The sequence below is a fragment of the Lampetra planeri genome, chromosome 64 (genome assembly GCF_965212315.1).
Source record: "Lampetra planeri chromosome 64, kcLamPlan1.2.h2, whole genome shotgun sequence".
Classification (NCBI taxonomy): Eukaryota; Metazoa; Chordata; class Hyperoartia; order Petromyzontiformes; family Petromyzontidae; genus Lampetra; species Lampetra planeri.
In genome coordinates, this window is record NC_136170.1 from 1,700,559 (window position 1) to 1,724,538 (window position 23,980).

The 23,980-nt window shown below is 54.7% G+C and overlaps 2 protein-coding genes across 5 annotated transcripts in view; one reads left to right on the plus strand and one right to left on the minus strand.

Annotated features, from left to right (window-relative positions):
* LOC144737076 (uncharacterized) overlaps positions 1 to 18,786 on the plus strand; it is an 86,941-nt gene extending 68,155 nt beyond the window's left edge. For 3 of the 4 annotated variants that reach the window (XM_078619735.1, XM_078619738.1, XM_078619736.1), the window contains 7 exons: positions 527 to 570; positions 818 to 884; positions 2,635 to 2,781; positions 3,693 to 3,791; positions 6,109 to 6,207; positions 7,688 to 7,790; positions 18,378 to 18,786. In XM_078619735.1, the coding sequence (XP_078475861.1) occupies positions 527 to 570; positions 818 to 884; positions 2,635 to 2,781; positions 3,693 to 3,791; positions 6,109 to 6,207; positions 7,688 to 7,790; positions 18,378 to 18,412 (594 nt within the window). In that variant the 3' untranslated portion in view covers positions 18,413 to 18,786. The remainder of the gene's footprint in view (positions 1 to 526; positions 571 to 817; positions 885 to 2,634; positions 2,782 to 3,692; positions 3,792 to 6,108; positions 6,208 to 7,687; positions 7,791 to 18,377) is intronic. The other variant, XM_078619737.1, reaches the window with a different exon arrangement.
* Positions 18,787 to 19,584: 798 nt separating this feature from the next.
* The window catches only part of LOC144737052 (SH3 and multiple ankyrin repeat domains protein 2-like), a 114,054-nt gene continuing 109,658 nt past the window's right edge, over positions 19,585 to 23,980 (minus strand). The window contains exon 13 of the mRNA XM_078619701.1: positions 19,585 to 19,705. Coding sequence (XP_078475827.1) covers positions 19,585 to 19,705 — 121 coding nt within the window. The remainder of the gene's footprint in view (positions 19,706 to 23,980) is intronic.

Genomic DNA, 23,980 nt, shown 5'->3' on the forward strand with positions numbered 1-23,980 from the left:
ATCATCACCATCACGTGGACATTTCTAGCAGCAGCCAAATACTCTCAACTCGCGACGTCGATTCTGAATCTGGAGGGAGAGAGAGACGCAAACTCCATATATACAGCAGGCGTCAGGGTTGGGATCGAACCCACGACCTCCTGTATACCAGGCGAGGTAGTCAACATCTCCTAGCCACCGTGATGATGATGAGAAACGCAAACTGCAAATATACAGCAGCAGCAGGCGTCAGGGTCGGAATCGAACCCACGACCTGCTGTACACCAGGCGAGGTAGTTAACATCTCATAGCCACCGTGATGATGATGAGAGACTCGCAAGATCCATTATACAGCAGGCGTCAGGGTCTGGATCGCACCCACGATCTCCTGTACACCAGGCGAGGTAGTTAACGTCTTGACACTGAGTGCCTGCAGAATAACCACAGAGGGGTGGGAGGCGGGGGAGGAGGGTGGGGAGAGTGGTGGGGCAGTGGCCCTGGGATGCGAGCCCGAGTGACGTGGAGTTTGCGTGTTGTGCGTTTGCAGATCAGCGACCGATCCGAGTTCTTGAACAAAACGGTGCAGCGGAGGTGAGTCATGTGACCCCCCCCCCTCGACCCCCCTCGTCGTCGTCTCGCACACATTGCCCCCCCCCCCCCCTTCTTACGCTACTGCACAACCGAGCTGTACTGGGGCCATGCCAGGGCCACGCTGTGGTGGTGGGGGGGGGGGGCAGAGGCAACGACGAGATGCCTGCACCTCCGACGACGATCGGTGATGACGAGCTCGGATGAACGACGGGGGAGGGCCTAACGGCGTTGAAACTCCTGTCCACAGCTACAGCCTCAAGTCGCCACGGCCGATATCGAAGATCGACACCAAGCTGTACACGAGCGCCGTCGAGGTGAGGGGCCCCTGACGCGAGAGATCGCCCCGGACGCGTGTCCACAGCTCCAGAAAGCGAAGTCCTCCTTTCTCTTTTTCTCATTCTTCTTGGTCTTGTTTTTATTGCTCTTCGTCCTCCTCCCCCCTCCCTCCTCCCCCCTCCCTCCCCCCTCCCTCCCTCCCTCCCCTCTCCCTCCCCCCTCTTCCCCCCTCCCCCCCCTCCTGCTCCCTCCCCCTTCCTCCCTCCCCCCTCCTCCCTCCCTCCTCCTCCCTCCTCCTCCCTCCTCCTCCCTCCTCCTCCTCCACCCTCCTCCCTCCCTCCTCCTCCCTCCTCCTCCCTCCTCCTCCCTCCTGCTCCCTCCCTCCTCCTCCCCCCTCCTCCCTCCCTCCTCCTCCCTCCTCCTCCCTCCTCCTCCCTCCTGCTCCCTCCCTCCTCCTCCCCCCTCCTCCCTCCCTCCTCCTCCTCCCTCCTCCTCCCCCCTCCTCCCTCCCTCCTCCTCCCTCCTCCTCCCTCCTCCTCCCTCCTCCCTCCTCCTCCCTCCTCCTCCCTCCTCCTCCAACTGCTGCTGCCTCCTTCGTTCCACCTGACGACGTCGATCTGGAGCGGCATTTTCCACTAATTTTCATGGCGGGGGGGGGGGGGGGCGGGCAACTTTCTCCGATAAGTCAGTGTGAGGGCCGCCACACGTTTGAAACCATTGTTGGGGTTGACGGCACGGTGACGTCGGGGGTGTTTTCACACTTGTGTATTGTCGGGGGGCTGCGCGAGATCGCCCGGAGCGGAGTGGTGAATCATCGCTACTGTGATTATGATGACCATTCTGCATTCGTTAGAGATCTCTGCGCGAGTCTATTGGTCTCTGTGAGTCTATGGGTCTCTGTGAGTTTATGGTTCTCTGTGAGTCTATGGGTCTCTTTGCGAGTCTATTGGTCTCTGTGAGTCTATTGGTTCTCTGTGTAAGTCTATGGGTCTCTGTGTGAGTCTATGGGTCTCTGTGTGAGTATATGGTTCTCTGTGTGAGTCTATGGGTCTCTGTGCGAGTCTATGGTTCTCTGTGAGTCTATGGGTCTCTGCGCGAGTCTATGGGTCTCTGTGTGAGTCTATGGGTCTCTTTGCGAGTCTCTGGGTGTCTGTGAGTCTATTGGTCTCTGTGTGAGTCTATGGGTCTCTGTGTGAGTCTATGGTTCTCTGTGTGAGTCTATGGTTCTCTGTGTGATTCTATGGGTCTCTCTGTGAGTCTATGGGTCTCTGTGAGTCTATTGGTTTCTTTGCGAGTCTATGGGTCTCTGTGTGAGTCTACGGGTCTCTGTGAGTCTACGGGTCTCTGTGTGAGTCTATGGTTCTCTGTGTGAGTCTATGGGTCTCTCTGTGAGTCTATGGGTGTCTGTGAGTCTATTGGTCTCTGTGTGAGTCTATGGTTCTCTGTGTGAGTCTATGGTTCTCTGTGTGAGTCTATGGTTCTCTGTGTGAGTCTATTGGCATCTGTGTGAGTCTATGGTTCTCTGTGTGAGTCTATGGTTCTCTGTGTGAGTCTATGGTTCTCTGTGTGAGTCTATGGGTCTCTGTGTGAGTCTATGGGTCTCTGTGAGTCTATGGGTCTCTTTGCGAGTCTATGGGTATCTGTGTGAGTCTACGGGTCTCTGTGCGAGTCCGTGGGTCTCTGTGTGAGTCTACGGGTCTCTGTGAGTCTATGGGTCTCTCTGCGAGTCTACGGGTCTGTGGGCGACATGGAAGAACCTGTGTGCCTGTGCTCCGTTGCGCGGTGCAGCAGAGTGCGGTGCGGGGCTCCGGCCGGGCGGTGCGCCCACTGGCGGTGGAGGTTCCCCTGCCGGCGGACAGCGTGGCGCTCAGGAAGAGCCTCTTCGAGCGCGGCGACGTGGCCTCTCCAACGTCGCCACGCGGCAACCCCACCCGGGTACGGCTCACCGTGGTAGCGCGGGGGGCGGGGGGGGGGTGGAGGGTGCCTTGACGCCCCCCTACCCAACCCCCCCCCCCCAAGCTACGAGTTCGGGGGGGGGGGGCCCGCTTCCTTGACAACCACCGTGAGATTTGTTTTCAACATCAGGTGCAGAAGAAGACACAAAAACTTACTTAAAAAGCGGTTTGAATTATTCGATTTTCTTCTGGAAATGCTTTCCTTGACGTTCCACCTTTTATTTTAATTTAATTAGACCGTCCATTCATTCGTCACGCACAGTCGGCGAAGGGAGCACAGCTGTCAATCCCTTATCAGTGCCCTACTTATTACAGACCAATTCTAGACCTTATTGGTCACCCCGTGCCCCTCATAAAACTCAACGTTCATCCTACAAAGTCCCATCACAAGAGAGAAACACAAAAAAAATGTTTTTGCCCGTATTGAAACAGCTGTACGCCGTATGGACCTGAAAACTCAATTTCCCTGTGCCAGAATACGGAGAAAACCGTGTGTCTTCATGTCCCCCCCCCCCCCCCCCGGTCTCCGTGCGTGTTTTCCTTGTGCGTCTCCTTCGCATCATCTCTGAGCCTCCACCTGTCCCCACATCTTCCTCCGTGTCTCCCCTGTGTCCCCGCGTGTCCCTGTGTGTGTCCCCTGTACCTCCCCTGTGGCCCTGCGTCTATCCCCTTCACCTCCCCGTGTGTTCCTGCGTGTCTCCCTTGTACCCCCCATGTCCCCGTGTGTCCGTGTGTGTGTGTCCTGTACCTCCCCTATGTCCCCGGGTGTCCATGTGCATCTCCTGTGTCTCCCCTGTGTCCCCGCATGTCCTTGTGTGTGTCCCCTGTACCACCCCTGTATCCCCGCGTCTCCCTGCGTGTGTCTCATGTTTCTCCTGTGTCTCCCTGCAGGACGTGTCGGGTTTGAACGTCGGCATCGCGAGCCGAATCAGCCAGTGGAGCAACAAGAACGAGGAGGGAACCGCTAAGGGGAGCGCCGCCCGTCCCTCCGTACGTGGCTCACGGGGGTACACACACACAGGGGTGCACAAGGGGTACACAGAAGTGCGTGGTGGTACACGGGGGTACAGAAGGGGCACCGAGGGTCACGCGCAAGTTCAGAGTTGGTACACAGTGTACAGAGAGAGAGGGGTACCCGCAGGCGTACACAGTGGTACAGACAGGTACACGGGGGACTTGGGGGCACAGAGGAGTGCGTCGTGGTACAGAGACGTACATGGGGGTTATAGAGAAGAGCGTTGAGACTATTTTCTAAGCCGTACTCTGAGCCACGGCCTGGTTCAGGCTCCGCCTCCAACACTCGGGGCCTGGCTCAGGCTCCGCCTCCAACACTTGGGCCTGGCTCAGGCTCCGCCTCCAACACTCGGGCCTGGTTCAGGCTCCGCCTCCAACACTCGGGCCTGGCTCAGGCTCATCCTCCAACACTTGGGGCCTGGCTCAGGCTCAGCCTCCAACACTCGGGGTCCGGCTCAGGCTCCGCCTCCAACACTTGGGGCCTGGCTCAGGCTCCGCCTCCAACACTCGGGCCTGGCTCAGGCTCCGCCTCCAACACTCGGGCCTGGCTCAGGCTCCGCCTCCAACACTCGGGCCTGGCTCAGGTTCCGCCTCTAACACTCAGGCTCCGCCTCCAACACCAGTGACGATTATCTGAACCAGTACTAGTGCCGTATGTATAGACAACGGGTGGACGGACATGGTGCTGGCCACCTACCCACTTGCGTGCCGTGCCGGCCTTCATAGGTGCCTCCTCCTAAACAGCACTTTTCCCAAAACGCCGGTTAAGGCTGCAACGGGGGGGCGGGGGGGGAGTGGGATCTTTGTCTTTTGTTGGTGTGTGCGGCGTGTCTTCTCTTTCGTCAGATTTGAGAATTTAGCGGGCGAGAGGTGAGAATCTACAACGCCCGAGTGGGGGTTTGACCCTTTCCGTTTGCCTTTTGTTTGTTTATAGCAACAACAAAAAATCGCGCGCTTAAAACCCCAACTCTGGCGCCGAGTTAACACGCGCCGCCGGTGAGCATGTGCACGCAAGTTGTTGCGTGCCATTTAATTTCGCGAGCTCACCAGGACTGAGCCGGTGAGCTTGTCCCAATGTCGGCTTAATGTTGGGGCAACGTTGGCTCGACGTTTGCACCCCTTTCCCCCCCCCCCTCCCCGCCCCCCCCCCCCCAACGTTCCTCGCTTGCTGGGTGACATATCAAAGTTTGCGGTGAGACTAACCCACTGGCCTGCGCACCGTGCACTTGCTGTGTCACCAGGGCGAGGAGTTCAAAACCAGGTCAACATTGAGTCGGCCAATCATCCTCCTGGGGTTGATAAACACCACCACCACCACCACATTGCAGGAAGTTTAACGGTGATAATTATTGGATGGATGGACTTGCCCCCACCGCCATGAGAACGTGGAATGCCCGCGCTTTTTGAGCAGGGAGACGCACTGCGTGCAAAGTGCACTGCAAGATGCAGTTAATGGGATAGTGACGGTGACGGTGATGACGATGTGACACGACGTTGATGGGGAGAATGGTGGGGACGGTGGCCTCTCTGACGACGATGGTGGTGACGTTGATGACGATGGTGTTGATAACGACGATAATGATGACGATAACGATGATAACGGTGATAACGACGACGATGATAACGATGATGACGACGGTGACGACGATGATGACGACGATGGAAGTAATTGTATGTGTATAGCGCTTTTCATCAAGGACCTCCAAGCGCAGGACAAAGCAGCAGCAGGACAATCAGCATAAAAATAATATAAATACATCTTAAAAATAATTTAGTAAATGAACTAAACATTTAATATGTAGAAACGTATGAATAGATTTTAAGACGCATTTTTTAAATGTCCGCAGACTCAGAGATCCTGATGTCTTGTGTTGACGATTTCGATGATGATGATGATGATGATGACGCTGATGACGTCGATGATGATGACGTCGATGATGACGTCGATGATGATGACGATGATGTCGTCGATGATGATGATGATGACGACCTCGATGATGTTGATGATGACGTCGATGATGACGTCGATGATGATGACTTCGATGATGATAATGATGATGACATCGATGATGATGATAATGACGTCGATGATGATGATGATGACGTCGATGATGATGACGTCGATGATGATTACGTCGACGATGATGACATCGACGACGACGATGAAGATGTCGATGATGATGAAGACGTCGATGATGATAACGATGACGACGATGATGATGATGACGTCGACGATGATGACGATGATGACGATGATGACGATGATGACGATGATGTTGATGCTGGTGTGCAGGACATCCGACCGGGTGATGTCTCCACGAAGAAGAGCATCTGGGAGAGTAAGCCGAGCGCCGGCAGCCCACCGGAGAAATCAGCTGCAGCTCCCAGCAAGGTGACTCACTCGCCACTCACTCACTACTCACTCACTCACTACTCACTCGCCACTCACTCACTCACTACTCACTCACTCACTACTCACTCACTCACTACTCACTCACTCACTACTCACTACTCACTCACTCACTACTCACTCACTACTCACTACTCACTACTCACTCACTCACTACTCACTCGCTACTCACTCACTACTCACTCACTACTCACTCACTCACTACTCACACGCTACTCACTCACTACTCACGCGCTGCTCACTCACTACTCACTAATCGCTCGCCACTCAATCACTACTCACTCGCTGCTCACTCACTCACTACTCACTCACTACTCACACGCTACTCACTCACTACTCACACGCTACTCACTCGCTGCTCACTCACTACTCACTAATCGCTCGCTACTTGCTCATTACTCACTCACTCAGTCACCACTAACTCACTCATTACTCACTCGCTCGCCACTCGATCGCTTGCTACTCACTACTCACTCGCTACTCGCTCGCTACTCACTCACTCACTACTCACTCACTCGCTCACACACTCACTCACTCACTACTCACTCACTCGCTCACACACTCACTCACTCACTACTCACTCGCTCGCCACTCGATCGCTTGCTACTCACTACTCACTCGCTACTCGCTCGCTACTCACTCACTCACTACTCACTCACTCGCTCACACACTCACTCACTCACTACTCACTCGCTCACTTGCTCACTCGCTACTCACTCGCTGCTCACTCACTCACTCCTCACTCACTACTCACTCATTTCTCACTCGCTGCTCACTCACTCACTACTCACTCGCTGCTCACTCACTCACTCCTCACTCACTACTCACTCATTTCTCACTCGCTGCTCACTCACTCACTCCTCACTCACTACTCACTCACTACTCACTCGCTGCTCACTCACTCACTCCTCACTCACTACTCACTCACTACTCACTCGCTGCTCACTCACTCACTACTCACTCGCTAATCACTCACTCACTCCTCACTCACTACTCACTCACTACTCACTCGCTGCTCACTCACTCACTACTCACTCGCTAATCACTCACTCACTACTCGCTCGCTACTTGCTCATTACTCACTCGCTCGCTCGCTCACTCACCACTAACTCGCTCATTACTCACTCACGACTCAATCGCTCATTACTTGCTCACCACTCGGTCGCTCCTCACTCGCTCACTTGTTACTCACTCACGACTAACTCGCTACTCACTCGCTCACTACTCACACTCACTCGCTTACTACTCACTACTTGCTCACTCGCTACTCACTCACTCACTCACTACTCACTCGCTCGCTCACTACTCACTCACTACTCACTGTCTACTCAGTCACTACTCACTCGTTCGCCACTCGCTCGCTACTCACTCACTCGCTACTCACTCCTCGCTCACTACTCAATCGCTCACTACTCACTCACCACTCGCTCACTGCCTTGCCCGCCTGCCCTTCCCTTGGCAGGGCAACCCCAGCGGCAAGCGCTTCAAGTTCGTGATGGTGGCTCCTGGCAAGTACGAGAAGGTCCCCATCGACTCTGTCGCCGGCGACAACCATTTCGCGAACGGTGAGTTGGCGCCACACGGGTCGACTCCGCCCCCGGTCCACAGGGGGGCGATCGGGCCGCGGGCCCTGGAAGTAGACAATCACACGCAGCATCGTCGTCGTCGTCAGCCACGATCGATCCGCTGCTGGATGGAGGACTCCACAGGCCTCCATCGAGCAGCGATGTCATCCCCAGTGATGTCATTGGCTGCGATGTCATCGGCTTCGATGTCATCACCTGCGATGTCATTGTCATCCCCAGTGATGTCATTGCCTGCAATGTCATTGCCTGCGATGTCATCCCCACTGATGTCATTGGCTGCGATGTCATCGTCTTCGATGACATCACCTGCGATATCATTGTCATCCCCAGTGATGTCATTGGCTGCGATGTCATCGGCTGTGATGTCATCGGCTTCGATGACATCACCTGCGATGTCATTGTCATCCCCAGTGATGTCATTGGCTGCGATGTCATCGGCTGTGATGTCATCGGCTTCGATGACATCACCTGCGATGTCATTGTCATCCCCAGTGATGTCATTGGCTGCGATGTCATTGGCTGCGATGTCATCCCCACTGATGTCATCACCTGCGATGTCATTGCCTGCGATGTCATCGGCTTCAATGACATCACCTGCGATGTCATTGTCATCCCCAGTGATGTCATTGCCTGCGATGTCATTGCCTGCGATGTCATCCCCTGCGATGTCATCCCCTGTGATGTCATTGCCTCTGATGTCATCGCCTGCGATCTCTTCGCCCCCCGAACCCCCCTCTCGTGTCCCTCTGGTCCCCGCGCTCCTCTCTCCGTCTGCCGCGGTGATTGCCAGCGCGCATCTCTCCCACGCTTCCATGTGCACTTTTCCGTTACTGCTCCTCTGTCCTCATCAATATCCGCCTCTCTGATCCGTGCACGTTAACATTTTTTATATATATACACACACATTTCTTTTACACAAATTAGTTCGTTTGGCAGCTGATGGCTCGTCGATCATTCGAAGGGTTTGTCCGTGTGCTATGAAGAAGGCCCATTGCCCGGAACGTCGCCTGTTATTTATATTTATATATTTACGGTAATACCCACCCCGGTTTACGTCGGGGGAGGTAGGCGGCGGTGCCTCCCTGAAAGGCGCGAGGACGAATATGGAAAACGACGTGAATCTAAGCGGTTGTACGGGGTGGTAGTGGGCGGCGGTGGTGGCAGTGGTGGCGGTGATGGCGGCGGTGGTGGTGGTGATTGCGGTGGTGGTGGTGGTGGCGGTGGCGGTGGTGGCTGTGATGGTGGTGATGGCGGTGGTTGCGGTGGTGGCGGCGGTGATGGTGGCGGTGGTGATGGTGGCGGTGGTGGTGGCGGCGGTGGCGGCGGTGGTGGCGGTGGTGATGGCGGCGGTGGTGGTGGCGGTGGTGATGGTGGCGGTGGTGGTGGCGGCGGTGGCGGCGGTGGCGGCGGTGGTGGCGGTGGTGATGGTGGCGGTGGTGATGGTGGCGGTGGTGGTGGCGGTGGTGATGGCGGCGGTGGTGGTGGCGGTGGTGATGGTGGCGGTGGTGGTGGCGGTGGTGGCGGCGGTGGCGGCGGTGATGGCGGCGGTGGTGGCGGCGGTGATGGCGGCGGTGGCGGCGGCGGTGGCGGCGGCGGTGGTGGTGGCCGTGGTGGTGGTGGTGATGGCTTGAGAGGAGAGGGACGGCGAGGAAGGAGCGGACGTCGCCGATGCCGTCGGCGACGTGAAGTGTGAGTGCGCGCGTGGGGGGGGTTGAGTCGACCGCTAGTTATCGAGCAGTCGCGGTGTCCGTCATGAAGCGGACGTCCCACTCACAGCGGCAACTGTTCACCGGATATCTTGTGAAGGAAGAGGAAAAAGAGCTTGAGAGCTCATCGGATTCCTCCAGTTTGAATAAATAAATGTTTTGATTCTGAACAACAGACGCAGCTGGCACGACGCGTATTTGCCACGTGGGGGCGCTGTAGTACAACATACAATTGGACATATTCTTGTGTTTTTTCGGTAAAGTCACGTAGGTAAAAAAATTAAAATTAATAAAAGGAAAATAAAAATCAAATAAAAATTCCACCTGAAGACGGAATTGCCTCCGAAACGTCGTGATTTTTATTTCATTTTTATTTTACTTTTATTTATTTTAATTTTGTTTTACCTACGTGACTTTACCGAAAAAACACAAGAATATGAATCCTTGCAGTCACGAAAGCTTCAAATCTAGAATACAATTGGACACACGCATATACAGAAGAGAGTAGTAGTAATAGGTTTTTACCCTTTCAACTGGTACAAAAACTGACACCTTTATACAAGGCATCATGTTTGCAATAACCACAACACAAGCAGTCAAAATGCAAACAAAAAGAAACAACTCTGATGATGATAATGATATGCACTGTCCTTGAAGTTGATTGGTCCACACCCGAGACAGCTTTTCTTAGAGCCTAGTCTCCATTGGTGTTGGACCAGATGACGCTAAAAGGCGTACAACTCAAAGACATTTTGACTCCTCGTATAAAGGTGTCATTTTTTGTACCAGTTGAAAGGGTAAAAACCTATGACTATATTTTGCCACTGGTAAAGGAGGTCTCATAGTATAGAAGAGAGTGTTTATTATTGTTATTTAACTCTATTTTTTTTATTTTACCAAGGCCCACACTGACCTGCTATATAGCAACTCTTCTTCAGAAGCGACCTGGCGTGATGTTGATTCTAAACGTGGAGGGGAAAAACAGGAGGACCCGGAGAAAAATTCACGTGACCACGGGGAGAGACACGCAAACTCGGGTCGGGATCGAACCCACGACCTCCTGTATACCTGACGAGGTAGTTAACATCTCCTAGCCACCATGGCGTTGTCCATACAGGGACTCATCTACTTACAAACATTCGACGTATGGACTTTCAGAGAGATACGAACAACCCTGAAAGAATGTCCAGTTGCCCATTCGGACGGAGAGTCGGAAGTTCAACCGCCGCGCAATAGACGGTGGCGATGGTGGCATCTACATCTGCAGAACGTAAAGAACCAGTGGTATCTACATCTGCACAGAGACCCACAGACTCACACAGAGACCCACAGACTCACACAGAGACCCACAGACTCACACAGAGACCCACAGACTCACACAGAGACCCATAGACTCACACAGAGACCCATAGACTTACACAGAGACCCATAGACTCACACAGAGACCCATAGACAGAGACCCATAGACTCAAACAGAAACCCACAGACTCACACAGAGACCCACAGACTCACACAGAGACCCATAGACTCACACAGAGACCCACAGACTAACACAGAGACACATAGACTAACACAGAAACCCACAGACTCGCACAGAAACCCATAGTTTGTTGTCCTTCCACCGCATGGTTCCCTACGTATGGTGCCAAAGAAGTTCGGCGTACAGGCTGGAGCCGGGACGATTCGATGTCCACCTCGGTTGTTGATGATCGACTGGCGGCGTTCAAGTCGACTTGCCGCACCCCCCCCCCCCCCCCCCCGTGGCGCTGTTGTTGTCACTCTCTGACCCCCGGTCGCCCCTTCGCCAGACACCTGTGGACCCGTCGGGATTGCCCCCCGCAGTCCAGATAGATATTCCGATTCTCGTATTTATGGGGCCGATACGCAGCGCGTGAGCGGCCGCGCGCGCGGCGCGCATCATTATAAATACGCCGCGGATGTCGCCTGGCACGGCAACTCGCAAAACGCGCGCGAGAGCGACGGATTATTTGCGTCGCGCTAAGACTTCGATGTTGTTCAGCACAATGTGATACCGTGGTGGGGGCAGGCGGTGGGGGCAGGCGGTGGGGGGGCAGGCGGTGGGGGGGCAGGCGGTGGGGGGGCAGGTGGTGGGGGGGCAGGCGGTGGGGGGGGGCAGGCGGTGGGGGGTAGCGGTAACGCGGCCCCGACGCAGCTTTGCACGGCGGGAAGTCGAAATTGCGCACGTGCACACGCATGCACACGCACGTGGCAGGCATGCGCACACACACGCACATACGCACACACAAACAAACACACGCGTGTGGACACGCACACACACGCATGCACACACGCATGCACACACAAACACACGCACGTGGCACGCACGCACACACACGCGCACACACAAACAAACACACGCATGCGCACGCACACAGACGCACGCTCCGGTAATCGGATCGATGGTCGACGACGTTCGATCGGCGGCAGTGCCGATGCCGGTGGGGCGACCGCGACGGTGAGCGACGATTCCCCCCTTCCCCCCCCCGCGGTGTTCCCGCAGCCACTCTGGAAGCCGTGGCTCTGGACGAGAGGAGGACGCGGGCGAGGGGTAAAAATAACCCGCGGCGGTAGTGGTGGCGGTGGCGGTGGTGGTGGTGGCGGTGGTTGTGGTGGGGGTGGCGGGTGGCGGCGGTGGCGGTGGTGGCGGTGGTGGTGGTGGCGGTGGTGGCGGCGGTGGTGGTGGTGGGGAGCGGTGGTGGCGGTGGTGGGCGGTGGTAGGGGAGCGGTGGTGGTGGCGGGTGGCGGTGGCGGCGGCGGTGGTGGCGGCGGAGGTGGCGGTGGTGGGGAGCGGTGGTGGTGGTGGCGGTGGTGGTGGGGAGCGGTGGTGGCGGTGGTAGCGGTGGTGGCGGCGGTGGTGGCGGTGGTGGGGGGAGCGGTGGTGCAGCGGTTAGCGCCGCGCTTCGCTCCGAACCTGGCAACCCGGGTTCGATTCCCGCTCACGGCCACCACCCAGTGACGATCATCTGAATCGGTCCTGGGCCTCCCCCTAGGTAGACTCGGCCTCAAATTAGTACCTGGGTGCTGTGTGTAGTAAAATCATCGCCAGTGGGGAGACAAAGGCGGCCGGGCGCGGTGCTGGCCACCCACCCCCTCGTGTGCCGTGCCGGCCTTTATAGGTGCTCGCTAACAGCACTTGTCCCAGCAGTCTGTGAAGGCTACACGGGGGACCTTTGTCATTGTTTCGTGTTAAAATTAAACGGCTCTTAAGCCAAATTGCCCAGTCAAACTACGTTGAAACATACAACTTGCGGATTAGCTGCCCTTAAATATACACTTGAAGGATTTTCACGAGTTCCTTTCATGGTACTGCTTGCTGGTGGTGGTGGTGGTGATGATGCTGGTGGTGGCGGTGGTGGCAGTGGCAGTGCTGGTGGTGCTGGTGGTGGCGGTGGTGATAGTGGCGGTGGTGGCGGTGGCGGTGGTGGCGGTGGCGGTGGTGGCGGTGCTGGTGGTGGCGGTGGTGGTAAGCCACGCGGGCCCGCGCTCGATCGCACGTTAGCGAGTGAACAAGAGAGAGGGGGGAGAGAGAGAGACAAGGGAGAGAGAGTTGAGAGGGGGGGGGGGAGACTGAGGAGAGAAATAGAAAAAGAAAAGAAATATAAAAAAAAGATTATAAAAAGAGCTGATAAAAAAAATCTAGAAGTGAAAAAAAGAGAGAGGGGAAAGACGGGGGAGAGAGAGACGGGGGAGAGAGAGAGACGGGGGAGAGAGTGAGAGAAAGAGAGAGGGGAGAGTGAGTGAGTGAGAGTGAGTGAGGGAGAGAGCGTGAGTGAAAGTTAGAGAGAGTGAGAGTTTGAGTGAGTGAAAGAGAGTATGAGTGAGAGAGAGAGAGTGAGAGAGAGAGAGTGGATGCTGTCAGCTGCCATCTTTGATGCAGCCAAAACCCCCCCAGGGATGTCCTGCTGCTCGAGGCATCTGCCGCTGGGACATCCTGGACGAGCTCAATGTTTCCAAACGTCGCCGCGGCTCGCGACGGTATCGTCTGTCTCTCGCGCCGTGCCGGGGGGGGGGGGGCCGGGGGGGGGGGGGGCCGGGGGGGGGCCGGGGGGGGGGGTTAGAGGGATGTGGGGGGGGGGTGGCGGCGTTTTGTGTGTCGCTGCGTGCCGCTGAGCAGCTGCGAGCGGGCGAGAGCCGTGAGTGCGTGAGCGAGCGAGCGAGTGGATGATTGATTGAGTGAGCGAGCGAGTGATTGAGTGACCGAGCGAGTGACCGAGCGAGTGCATGATTGTGAGAGTCTCTGGGTCTCTGTGTGAGTCTATGAGTCTCTGTGTGAGTCTATGGGTCTCTGTGTGAGTCTATGGGTCTCTGTGTGAGACTGTGGGTCTCTGTGTGAATCTGGGTCTCTGTGTGAGTCTGTGGGTCTCCGTGTGAGTCTATGGGTATCTGTGTGAGTCTGTGGGTCTCTGTGTGAGTCTGTGTGTCTCCGTGTGAGACTGTGGGTCTCTGTGTGAATCTATGGGTCTCTGTGTGAGGCTGTGGGTCTCTGTGTGAGTCCGTGGGTCTCTGTGTGAGTCTATGAGTCTCTGTGTGAGTCTATGGGTCTCTGTGTGAGTCTATGGGTCGCTGTGTGAGACTGTGGGTCTCTGTGTGAATCTATGGGTCTCTGTGTGAGTCCATGGGTCTCTGTGTGAGTTTATGGGTCTCTGTGTGAGACTGTGGGTCTCTGTATGAATCTATGGGTCTCTGTGTGAGTCTGTGTGTCTCCGTGTGAGACTGTGGGTCTCCGTGTGAATCTATGTGTCTCTGTGTGAGGCTGTGGGTCTCTGTGTGAGTGCGCGTCCCAACGGCGTCATCCCCCCGCGTGGCACATTAGCACCAAATCAATCACAGTGCGCAGCGGTAGACAGAATGTTCACTGCGCGGACGATTAACCGGGCGGTCAGTACGTCCATCCCATGCCCCCCACCACCTCCATGGCTCTCTTTGTTGGGGGGAGGGAGGGGCTGGTTTCTTGTTTCAGATTGCTGTGTGTGCGGCATGTTGAACTTCTTTCGTGTTGTACATAGCCAGCTGTGCTAATCGGAGGTGCCGGTGAGTGGGCAAGGACTATGGGTGTCCGCATGAGTCTATGGGTCTCTGTGTGAGTCTATGGGTCTCTGTGTGAGTCTGTGTCTCTGTGAGTCTATGGGTCTCTGTGTGAATATATGGGTCTGTGTGAATCTATGGGTCTCTGTGTGAATCTATGGGTGTCTGTGTGAGTCTATTGGTCTCTGTGTGAGTGTATGGGTCTGTGTGTGTCTCTAGGTCTTTGTGTGAGTCTATGGGTCTCTGCGTGAGTCTATGGGTCTCTGTGTGAGTCTATGGGTGTCTGCGTGAGTCGATGGGTCTCTGCGTGAGTCTATGAGTCTATGGGTCTCTGTGCGAGTCGATGGGTCTCTGCATGAGTCTATGGGTCTCTGTGTGAATCTATGGGGTTCTGTGTGAGTCTATGGGTCTCTGTATGAGTCTATTGGTGTCTGCGTGGGTCTATGGGTCTCTGTGTGAGTATATGGGTCTCTGTGTGAGTGTATGGGTCTGTGTGTCTCTCCGTGTCTTTGTTTGAGTGTATGGGTCTCTGTGTGAGTGTATGGGTCTCTGTGTGAATCTGTGGGTCTCTGTGTGAATCTATGGGTCTCTGTGTGAATTTATTGGTGTCTGTGTGAGTCTATGGGTCTCTGTGTCTCTGGGTCTTTGTGTGAGTCTATAGGACTGCATGAGTCTATGGGTCTCTGTGTGAGTCTATGGGTCTCTGCGTGAGTCTATGGGTCTCTGCGTGAGTCTGTGGGTCTCTGCGTGAGTCTATGTATGGAGTGTATGTTGAACTTCTTTCACACCGTACGTAGCTAATCGGATGTTGCCAGGGGGTAGGGAAGGACAATAGACTTAAGCAGAAACAGCAGTTGTAAAGAAATTAGTTTTCAATTAAGAATGCACCCGCCTCCCCACTCCGTAGTCAATCCGCTGCTGGATGAAGGCCCCCAGCCCCCCCCCCTCCCCCCCGCCAGAGATGTGGTGGCACATTCGGGGCGACTTGGTGGCAGGTGGTTCACAGAGCCTCCCCCCCCCTCCCCTTGTCTGTTTGCCCGTTAGAAGTGGCACCCCCCCCCCCCCCACTGATGCTCAAGGCAAACATTTCGTGGGGCCAAACCATGGCACCATTATGAGTCAAAGGTCGCAAACGGGTTTTGATTCCTTACCCGTACCCGGCCGCACCAGGGTCGCAAATGGGTACCCGTACCCGGCCGTACCCGTACCCTACCCGTACCCGGCTTGGTACGGGTAGGGTACGGGTATCGGGTACCTGATTGCGACCTCTGGGATGAAGCCATGTTGCGGGTGTGTTGATTCTAGGAACTTGAATTGTGAGAAGAGACAAGACGTTGGGAAATGAGTGACAAACGGTTACTCACCAGTGACTCACGGCCTACCCGTACCCGGCCGCACCAGGGTCGCAAACGGCTACCCGTACCCGTACCCGGCCGGGTACGGGTAGCCGGGTATCAGGTACCCGGTTGCGACCTCTGTTATGAGTACAGTTTTGGTGGTCTGTGCCTCACGCACGCCTGACCACTCTGTAGCGCTGCGTGTAACGCCTTAATTACACTGGTCAACAAAAAAACATTTCTAATAACAGTTATTTTCGTTATTTTTTGTTATTTTCTTTGAACCTATCTTACGTGACTTTACCGAAAGACCCAGGAATTCTCGGTTAATATTTGTGCGTGACATTGGTTTTATTTTTTATTTTTTTTTGACATCGAATAGAAATTTAAATAAACCGGCGCAGTTTCCACCTGAGCGTTTTTTGGGCCGCGCTTACGGTTTAAACATTTCTTAAAATTCACGTCAATTCAGCAAATGAGTTTGTATGTAAAAGCGAGCATCTGCTCACATTTTGTAGCGAAAATTTGTGAACGTAAATGAACACCGGCCCTGTCCTTCCGGTTTATAAATGGTTAACCTGTTTGTATTCACATCAATGCAGAATCCAGTAAGTCGGTACTTCTAGTTCTAGATTTGAAGCTTTCGTGACTGCAAGGATTCATTCTCTCAGGTTTTTTCGGTAAAGTCACGTAGGTAAAAATAAAAAATAATATAAATAATAATAGAACAAAAATAATTATTTTAGTTCTATAATTATTTTAGTTCTATTATTATTTCTAGAATTTTTATTATGTATTATTTATTTTTACCTACGTGACTTTACCGAAAAAACCTGATAGTAAAGTACTTATAATGATTAAATCACTCCTGCAACCAACAACAATGGTTTATATTTGTATATTCACTCTCACATTCACAACAAACACAATGGTTTAAATTTTTATGTTCACTCTCGCATGCGAGGAAAAAAATGTAAGTTTGGGGAAAATCTAAATTTTGAATTGAAACATAGTTTGTGTACTTTCTTCCTCGTAACTCAAACGGCTCTTAGAACACTACGATAGCGGTCATTTACAGTCGCCATTCTTAACGTACAGATTTGTCACGAGTTAATCTCGGAGTAAATTCCATTCGGTGCGTCAAGTCGCTCATTTAGATTTCATCCCGATGAATCCAGAAGAGTCTGCAGACGAAAGAAGGCGCCGGTTAAACGGAGAGATGGCGTCATCGGCAAAGTCAAGACACACTGGATCATTTGCGGCATGAATATGCCTGTCACATAACGGGAAAATACACTTTTGAATAATAACACAAGTAAATAATGGATTCAGGCCCTGGAAATCTACTGCTGGGATGGCTATCATCGGCTCAGGGTTAGGGGTAGTGACCGTGGGGCACGGTGGGGCATGATGCACCCGGGGTGGCGCGGGGTGAGGTGGGGTCTCCGTACCGCCCGGCGATCGGGCGCGACCTTGACACGAGGCGAGCGCCAACGCTGTCCGTGCCGAGTGAGGCCCCCTCCCAGGGGCACGAGCGGAGGCGCGGGTGCGGGCGCGGGGCGGGGAGGGGCGGGGAGAGATCCTAGCCGTGCCTCTGCTTCTAACGCCACCGCTAGCAACACGGCCACACCGACAGCACCGTCACCACCACTAACATCACTAACATTACCAACAACACCCCCAACGCCACCGCCAACAACACCGTTACCACCGCCACCAACAACACCGTCACCACTGCTAACGCCACTAACAACACCACCAACACCACCACCAACACCACCAACGCCACCGCCAACAACACCGTTACCACCGCCACCAACAACACCGTCACCACCGCTAACGCCACTAACAACACCACCAACACCACCACCAACACCACCAACGCCACCGCCAACAACACCGTTACCACCGCTAACGCCACTAACAGCACGGCTATCAACACCACCAACACTACCACCGACACCATCTCCCTACCACCAACCAACAATGCCACCGCCCCCACCAGCCCCCACCCATCAATACGACCACGTGGTGGCCACTCTGTGCGGCGTCTGTACGCGGCTCTCACCGCCATCGTCCGTCGGTGTTCACGCTCGGCCGTCGGACGAAGAGGGCGGTCAACGCATCGTCGCGCGCCGCTTTCGGATGCGCTCCCGCGGCCGTCTGGAACGCTCTTCCCTTCCGATATTAGGCAGCCACTTGGAGCTGTGCCACTTTTAAATGTCGATTGAAAACTCGGTTATTTAGTTTTAGTTTGTTGTCCTTCCCCCGCACCTCCGATTAAGCACGGTTGGCTACGTAGGGTGCGAAAGAAGTTGAACGTACACATAGGGTGGTGTTGGTGCAGCATTGGATTGATCGTGGCTAACGATGAACCCAGCGTTGACCTTTAACCTGTTGTTGACCTTTAACACGGTGTTGACCTTTAACCCGGCGCTGACCTTTAACCCTGCGGTGCCTTCTGTCTGTGTCCCCAGGAGGAGGCTCGGAGCACGAAGAGAGCGAGCAGTAGCCGGGCCATGGCGAGCGCGCCCCACACACTACCCGCAGAGCGCAGAAGTCGACGGAGAGGGGGCTGACACGGGCACAGATGAATGCACGGACGGATACAGGGACGTACACGCGGATGGACAGACAAACTCTTGGACAGACACACAGACGGGCACACGGACGCACGGACACACACGTGGACGAGCACACAGATGAACACATGGACAGACACACGGGAAAGGTGAACGGACAGAGCATTAGGCCGTGCGTGAATTTCCCAGTCCTCGAGGCCCCCCCCCCCTCTCCCCGAGTCGTCGGAGTCCGTGCGTCGGCTGGTTTATGCCGCATATGTGGGCTGATGGTTGGGAGGTGGCACGTGGGTGGACCAATGGTGGACCAATGGTGGACCATGATGGACCACGATGGACCACGCTAGACCACGCTTGACCACGCTTGACCATGGTGATTCACGGTGGCTGGCGTTGAAACCTCCCAGTCCGGTCGTCAAGGACTTGTAGCGGTTAATGTCGCGCTAACAACAACAACGACGATAATGTTGACGGTGAGCAACTCCGTCACGTATCCGACTCGCTGGGGAGGCTCGGGGCGGATGTGTGAACACCGGTATAAAACAACAGCACGCAACGGCCAGCACGTACCGGTGGGGGTTGCTGGGCAAAAATGATTGCAGTGTAAAAAAAAAAAACTGCTCCGAACTTTGCCGTTTATTATCTCGTGAACGTACGTCCACGTGTTGAACTTCTTTCGCACCGCGCTCTTATTGCAGGTGCGGCGGGGGGTGGTGGGGGGGGGGGATGGCGACAAGCTGGAGACAAAATAGCAGTTCTCAAGGAATGAGTTGTAACGGGTAGGCTTTCGGGACCAAAATTGATGATCGTGTACATCTGGCTGCCGCCTGATGATGCTGGTTGTACTTCCTGGCGAAACGTGGAAAATGTTGTGGATTTGCTCCCCAACACACAACCGGTTAGTGCTGTACTAGTGACGAATCGGCAAGTTCTGTTTACGTGACAAACCTTACTAGTTGTGCTGTGTCGGGGGGTGGGGGGGGGGTGGCGGGTTTAACGAGACAACATTGATATTTTGCGCGATCTAACCCACCAGGAACGACGACCTGTATCGCTAAAGAAACGAGTGTGTCGATCGAGACGGCCATTTAAAAGTTGCGCAAGCTCACAGGAAGGGGAGAGAGCGTTCCAGACGGGCCGCAGAGGCGCATCCGAAAGCGCCGCTCGATGACGCGGCGACCGGCGGCTCGGCCAAAACCCCCCGCTGCGGCTGCTGCCCGCCGCCGCTGCGGGGATTTGCGGGGATGGCGACCTCGGAGTGTCACGTGGTGGCGGTTTTGTTTGTTTTGTTTTCGCTCTCCTTGACGAGATCGGCGGCGGCGGCGGCGAGGTATCGCGGTTAATTTTGCGTCCAGGCGCTTTGTGCGCGCGTGTGTGCGTGCGCGTGTGTGTGCGTGCGTGTGTGTTTGTGCGTGTGTGTGTGCGCGCGTGTGTGTTTGTGCGTGCGTGCGTGTGTGCGCGCGTGCGTGCGTGCGTGCGTGCGTGCGCGCGTGTGTGCGTGCGTGCGCGCGCGCGCGCGTGCGTGCGTGCGCGCGCGCGTGCGCGCGCGCGTGTGTGTGTGCGTGTGTGTTTGTGCGTGTGTGCGCGCGTGCGTGCGTGCGTGCGTGCGTGCGCGCGTGTGTGCGTGCGTGCGTGCGCGCGCGCGTGTGTGTGTGCGCGCGTGTGTGCGTGCGTGCGTGTGTGTGCGCGCGTGTGTGCGTGCGTGTGTGTTTGTGCGTGTGTGTTTGTGCGTGCGTGTGTGCTTGTGCGTGTGTGTGTACGTGTGCGTGCGTGCGTACGTGTGAGAGTGTGTACGTGTGTGTGTGCGCGTGTGTGCACGTGCGTGTGTGTACGTGCGTGTGCGCACGTGCGTGTGCGCGCGTGTGTGCGCGCGTGTGTGTGCGCGCGTGTGTGCGTGCGTATACATACGTGTGTGTGCGTGCATGTGTACGTGAGGCGAGACGGTCGGTGCGGATTTGCGGAGAGCGTCCGTTGGAGGATCGCCGCCGCCGCCGCCGCCTCCTACAGCATCATCATCTTTCTCCTGCTGCTGCATGGAATCCGATGAGCCGCGAAGCTCTTCTGTTTTCCACGGACGTCCCAGCAGGGGGATCTCTGTGTGAGTCTATGGGTCTCTGTGCGAGTATATGTATGTATGTATGTTGAACTTCTTTCGCACCGTACGTAGCCGACCGTGCTAATCGGAGGTGCGGGGGAAGGACAACAAACTCGTACGGAGACCCGCCCCGACCCAGCGGCCGCCTTTTTCTCCCCGCAGCTGAAGTTGACTCTACAAAAGACAAAGATCCCCCGTGTAGCATCAACAGACTTTTTGGGGCAAGTGCTGTTAGCGGTGGCCGCCAGCTCCGCGCCCGGCGTCGTTCACGAGCTCCGTCAAGTCTATATCGGCTTCGGGGACAGATTATTTTTAAGACTCGATCTCGGCAACAATGATTACAAAAGCCATTACGTGGGCCCGTCGTGCTTAAATGTGTAAACAGTTTAAGAAGAAGTGGTGTGCGAAAATTAGACCGGCGGGTAGCAGCAGCGGCTGCAGCAGCGGCGGCGGCGGTAGGAGTAGCCGGTGCCAATCGGCAGCCAGCCGTGCGTGGCCCACTTACTCCGGGAGACTTTCCATCGTATCGCGTTGCTTCTCACGCTCTCTCTCGCGTTCTCTGCCCCCCTCCTCCGCTCTCAGCACGTTCAAGTTTGTCCCGCAACCCTTTTGGCTGTCTGGCTGAACCCGCCCCGAGTGTGGTCGACTCGACGGCGGAGGGACTTGGGCCCCTTTTACCGAATTCTCTGAAATGCCACGAATTTATTTTTTTGGGGGGGGGGGGGGGGGCGCACCCGTCGTTTTTATTCTTAACGGAAGACACCCCGGTGGGCACAGTTGGCCGTGGTTGTCACGTGACCCCCCCCCCTCCCAGTACAATTAATAACATGGCCCTGTGGTCCAATGGGGGGGGGGGGGGGGACACGGGTGCAGTTCCACCGCCTGCACACTCGACAGCGCCATCTCTCCGGGTGTCCCAGTGCCGACCGCTGCTTCAGGTTTCCCCTCGCTCGGTGCGATTTCACTGCCGCGCGAACCTATCCGTTTAGTTTTTTCCCCCCCTTCCATTTCGCCACCCCCAAATATCGCCACGCCGCGCGGCTCGAAAGTCACTCGGCACGCGGTGGCTAATGCGGTCGAAACGTTGGGGTCAGCGTCGCACCCTCCGATTTGAGCGCACGTTTGGCCGCGTTACGGTGGAGAGCAAAGTTCTAGGTGCGTACCGACGAAACGCGCTCCTGCGAGTGGTCTGGGGCTCGTTCCCGTTTCGGATTTTCCCCTCTTCTGCTTGAGCACCGGCTCCTAAATACGTCTCCCAGTTCGTCGGCGCGTGAACGTCGCACGCGCGTTGAACTTGCGCCGCGCGTATCTGTCTCTGCGCTTGCGATGTGTGTCTCGTGTGTGTGTGTGTCTGCGTGCTTGCATGTCTCTCTCTGTGAACGTGCGTGTGTTTGCGTGTGTGTGTCTGTGAACCTGCGCGTGTCTCTCTGAACGTGTCTCTCTCCCTCTGTGTCCTTGTGTGTGCGCACGCACGGGGATTATGATTGACTTCATATTTCACTGTCCCGTAATAGAATCCACATCCACCCATCCTCTCCACTCGCCCCCTAAACATCGGCACCCCCCCCCCTCCTTTGCCTTCTCCCCCCCCCCCCTGGTCCCCCCCTCCCCCCACCTATCCTCCTCCACCACCGTCCCACCCGTGCCCTTCATGGCGGCTCTAAGGGAGCAGGGGATGGGGGCCATTATTTTTTTTTATTTTTGGGGCCCCCCTTTTTTGAACGCCGCTCTTTTTTGATCTATCGAGAGCGGCTATTTATGTGTGTGCGCCTCTTATAACTCGGCTATAGGTTGGCGGCAGAAATGCTACTATTGTGGGGGTGGTGACGCGACCAATCCAGCGGGTTCTTTTTCCTCTTCTTGAACTCCAAACCTCTTTGTTTGTACCTCTCCCCCCCCCCCCCCACTGGCAACAACCGAAGCTGTACCTGGGCCGTACAGAGTCTCATAGCCCGGTGTAGCCGGGTTTCAATAGTTTTTTCCTCACTCGGCGACGTCGCAGCCGCACGCGAACAAGGCGCGTGCGGGTGACGAGATTCGCTCGCAGCGTCACCGATTGACGTCACAAGCAATGGTCGTGTCATTGGGCCTGGCCTTGCTTGGCCGTGGGGCGAAGCTAGATGCATTAACCCTTTGCCATTTTCGATGACGTACGTCATAATTTTTTTTGTATTTGCTTCCTATTCCGTTACGATGCAGTACGTGTAAGGTGTGCGAATGTGGAGAAAAACTAAATTAAAATAACTTCCGACCTGAAGACGTACCGATACAGTGATTTAATTTTAGTTATTTAATCCACAAGGCCCTGCGGGGGAAGTGCGTGTAGGCACAGATTTTGGCGCCAGCTATCGTCGAGTGACGGGTCGTGCCGCTACGGTTCTCTGCGGTGAGTGCAACGTCTTTTAAAAACAACGGGGCGCTACTACGAGATAAAATTAACGCTGAATCGCTTGCGCGCGTTTCGAGGTTCGGTGGTAAACGAAACACCCAAAACACCCTGCAACTTGCAGGCATCACGGAACGGTAAAGGGTTGAAAGGTTTGAAAGGAGGCCAGTGTAGCACTGCTCTGCACGGAGAATAGTGGAAAACGTACCCGTACACCGTGCTCGCTCGGCTCGGATGTGGCAGTGGAAAGTGGGGGCTACTGGATCGGGGAGTGGCTTTTATTACCTTTGATGAAAAAATATTGTGTTTAACAAACATAAAAAGTATAATGTACGGTAGTTTATATCAACAGGGGCTTAGCTTCTTATTCTCATGAGGTTTTCTCTTTGCGCGTTTTTTTTGTTATTTGTCGGCGTTGTTTATTATAATTCGCCTGTTCGTTTGTAAACCCGCCGTGAATCGATCGCACTGTCGCCTAAGATTGATCGCGTCTTACCTTGGGAGCAACTTTGGAAAGCAAGGAAATAAATAAAATGCATAGACACTTCCGAGCGAAGTAAAATAAAAAACGATTTTAAAACATATTACCCCTTCCCTGCTCCCCACCCCTCTTAAAGTTTCCTCAAATAAAGATGCCTTACTTAATGTCACGAGTGAACGCCATTTTTTAAGAAGCCTGTTGTAGGCCACAACAACAACAAAACCCCCTTCCAACTTCTAGATTTGAAGCTTTCGTGACTGCAAGGATTCATACTCTTAGTTCTTTCGGTAAAGTCACGTAGGTAAAAAATGAAATTAAAATTAATAAAAATAAAAATAATTTTATTGTTTTTATTTTTTGCTTTTATTAATTTTAATTTCATTTTTTACAGTGATTTTTTTTTTTTATTAATTTTTATTTCATTTTTTACCTACGTGACTTTACCGAAAGAACTAAGAGTATGACCCCTTCCAACTTCTCATGGAAACTGAGATACGTAGAGATTCGATCACAACCGAAAAAACTCACCGGATGTTATG